This window comes from Priapulus caudatus, unplaced genomic scaffold, assembly GCF_000485595.1.
Source record: "Priapulus caudatus unplaced genomic scaffold, Priapulus_caudatus-5.0.1 Scaffold52, whole genome shotgun sequence".
Classification (NCBI taxonomy): Eukaryota; Metazoa; Priapulida; class Priapulimorpha; order Priapulimorphida; family Priapulidae; genus Priapulus; species Priapulus caudatus.
In genome coordinates, this window is record NW_014577113.1 from 704074 (window position 1) to 705511 (window position 1438).

At 53.3% G+C, this 1438-nt stretch overlaps 1 protein-coding gene across 1 annotated transcript in view; it reads left to right on the plus strand.

The window, feature by feature from the left end:
• The first annotated feature begins 14 nt into the window (after nt 1–14).
• The window catches only part of LOC106820911, a 10954-nt gene continuing 9530 nt past the window's right edge, over nt 15–1438 (plus strand). Inside the window, exon 1 of the mRNA XM_014825511.1 lies at nt 15–115. Coding sequence (XP_014680997.1) covers nt 78–115 — 38 coding nt within the window. The 5' untranslated portion in view covers nt 15–77. The remainder of the gene's footprint in view (nt 116–1438) is intronic.

A 1438-nucleotide genomic window follows, 5' to 3' on the forward strand; every position in this document is an offset into this window, starting at 1 on the left:
TCCATTATGGGCGACGATACACGGCAGAACCAGTTCGGCTGCCAATACGTACGCCCTGGGTCGCCCTGGTGATACGGATGTGTAAGGCGAAAGCTTCGTCGGCGCACCTTGGCAGGTCTCTGGATAATCATGCATTTTTACACCACTCGAATTTGTACCTCCCCGAATATTTAGCAATTATGTGGGCCCTTATGGACATCGGCCGCGGCGTTGTCGCCTGCATGGTCGCCACGAAATATAAATCGACCCGCATACCCTACCCGCCGTCCGTATCCAACTGCGAAACCTTCGGGTATGGCATCGTGCCGCTGCCCCCGCCGGGCGGTGTGCACGAGGATGAGGGATGGTGGGTGGCGGCGGCGGTAGACAACCACGCAGAAATGTTCCTCCCTCTTTTGGAAACTATGTATATGTGTAGCCATCTCGTTGTCATGCTCATCTATCTGTAGATACATGGTGTTTGAAGCATAGCGGTATGCGACGCATACCTCTAGTATATTATTTTATACCCAGTGCATGGCGCGCATTAATTTCGCTATAGAGTAACTGCGCACGGATAAGCGTGGCGATGGTATAACCTCATGCGCTATATTTTTGATAATAACTAGCATCATGATTAAGAACTATAATGTATATTGTATATTGTTTACTGTATTGTATTAATTTTTTCCACGCTTCGCAAATGCGTGGCGGATTTACGGTTTCTTTGCAGACTTGAACTTGTATTATGAATGCCACGAATGGGAGCTGGATTACGCGGGCGAAGTAGTTACCAGGTTCACCCTCAGCCCCATTGAACTGCCGGCAGACACGCCCTGGGTTGCGTTCCTGCTGCAAATGCTTGAGGGGAACCCCTGGTCCGCACATCTGGGAAGGACGATCGGAAATGAGGAATTCCTGTGGGGGTCGCATCTGACCCTCCCAGAGTATATGACCATCATGCGAGCCCTGCTAGCAGGCGGTTACGGCATCGTGGCCTGCTTGTTAGCAGATCGGCTGGTTTCTCCCAATGTTCCACACCCGCCTAGTGTGACGGCCTGCCAGTCACTCATACGTGGGAGCATACCTCTGCCCCCACCGGGAGTGACGGCGGCTTCAACATCGTGGTGGGAAGGGGCGGCCGCAGACGACCACCGACAAATTCTAGCCCCTATTTTGGATAGACCGATCGTCTCGTACCGGGCGCCCGCCGACCTCTTTGTGCGCGATGATTCGGATTTAAATAGCGCGCACTCCGAGCGGGCGCCACGTGAGCGGCGCCGCATCTTACACCACCCCCTCCCAGACGCATAACAATACAAAGCTACCCGACCACCCCTGCCACGTCAAGACCTCGTTCACTATTTTCCGATATGCCGCTAACCATTCTCGAACCACAACAGCGAATGGGTTCCTTCGACCCAATAACGCCTACCCTTCAGTCCTACCGCAACGACTT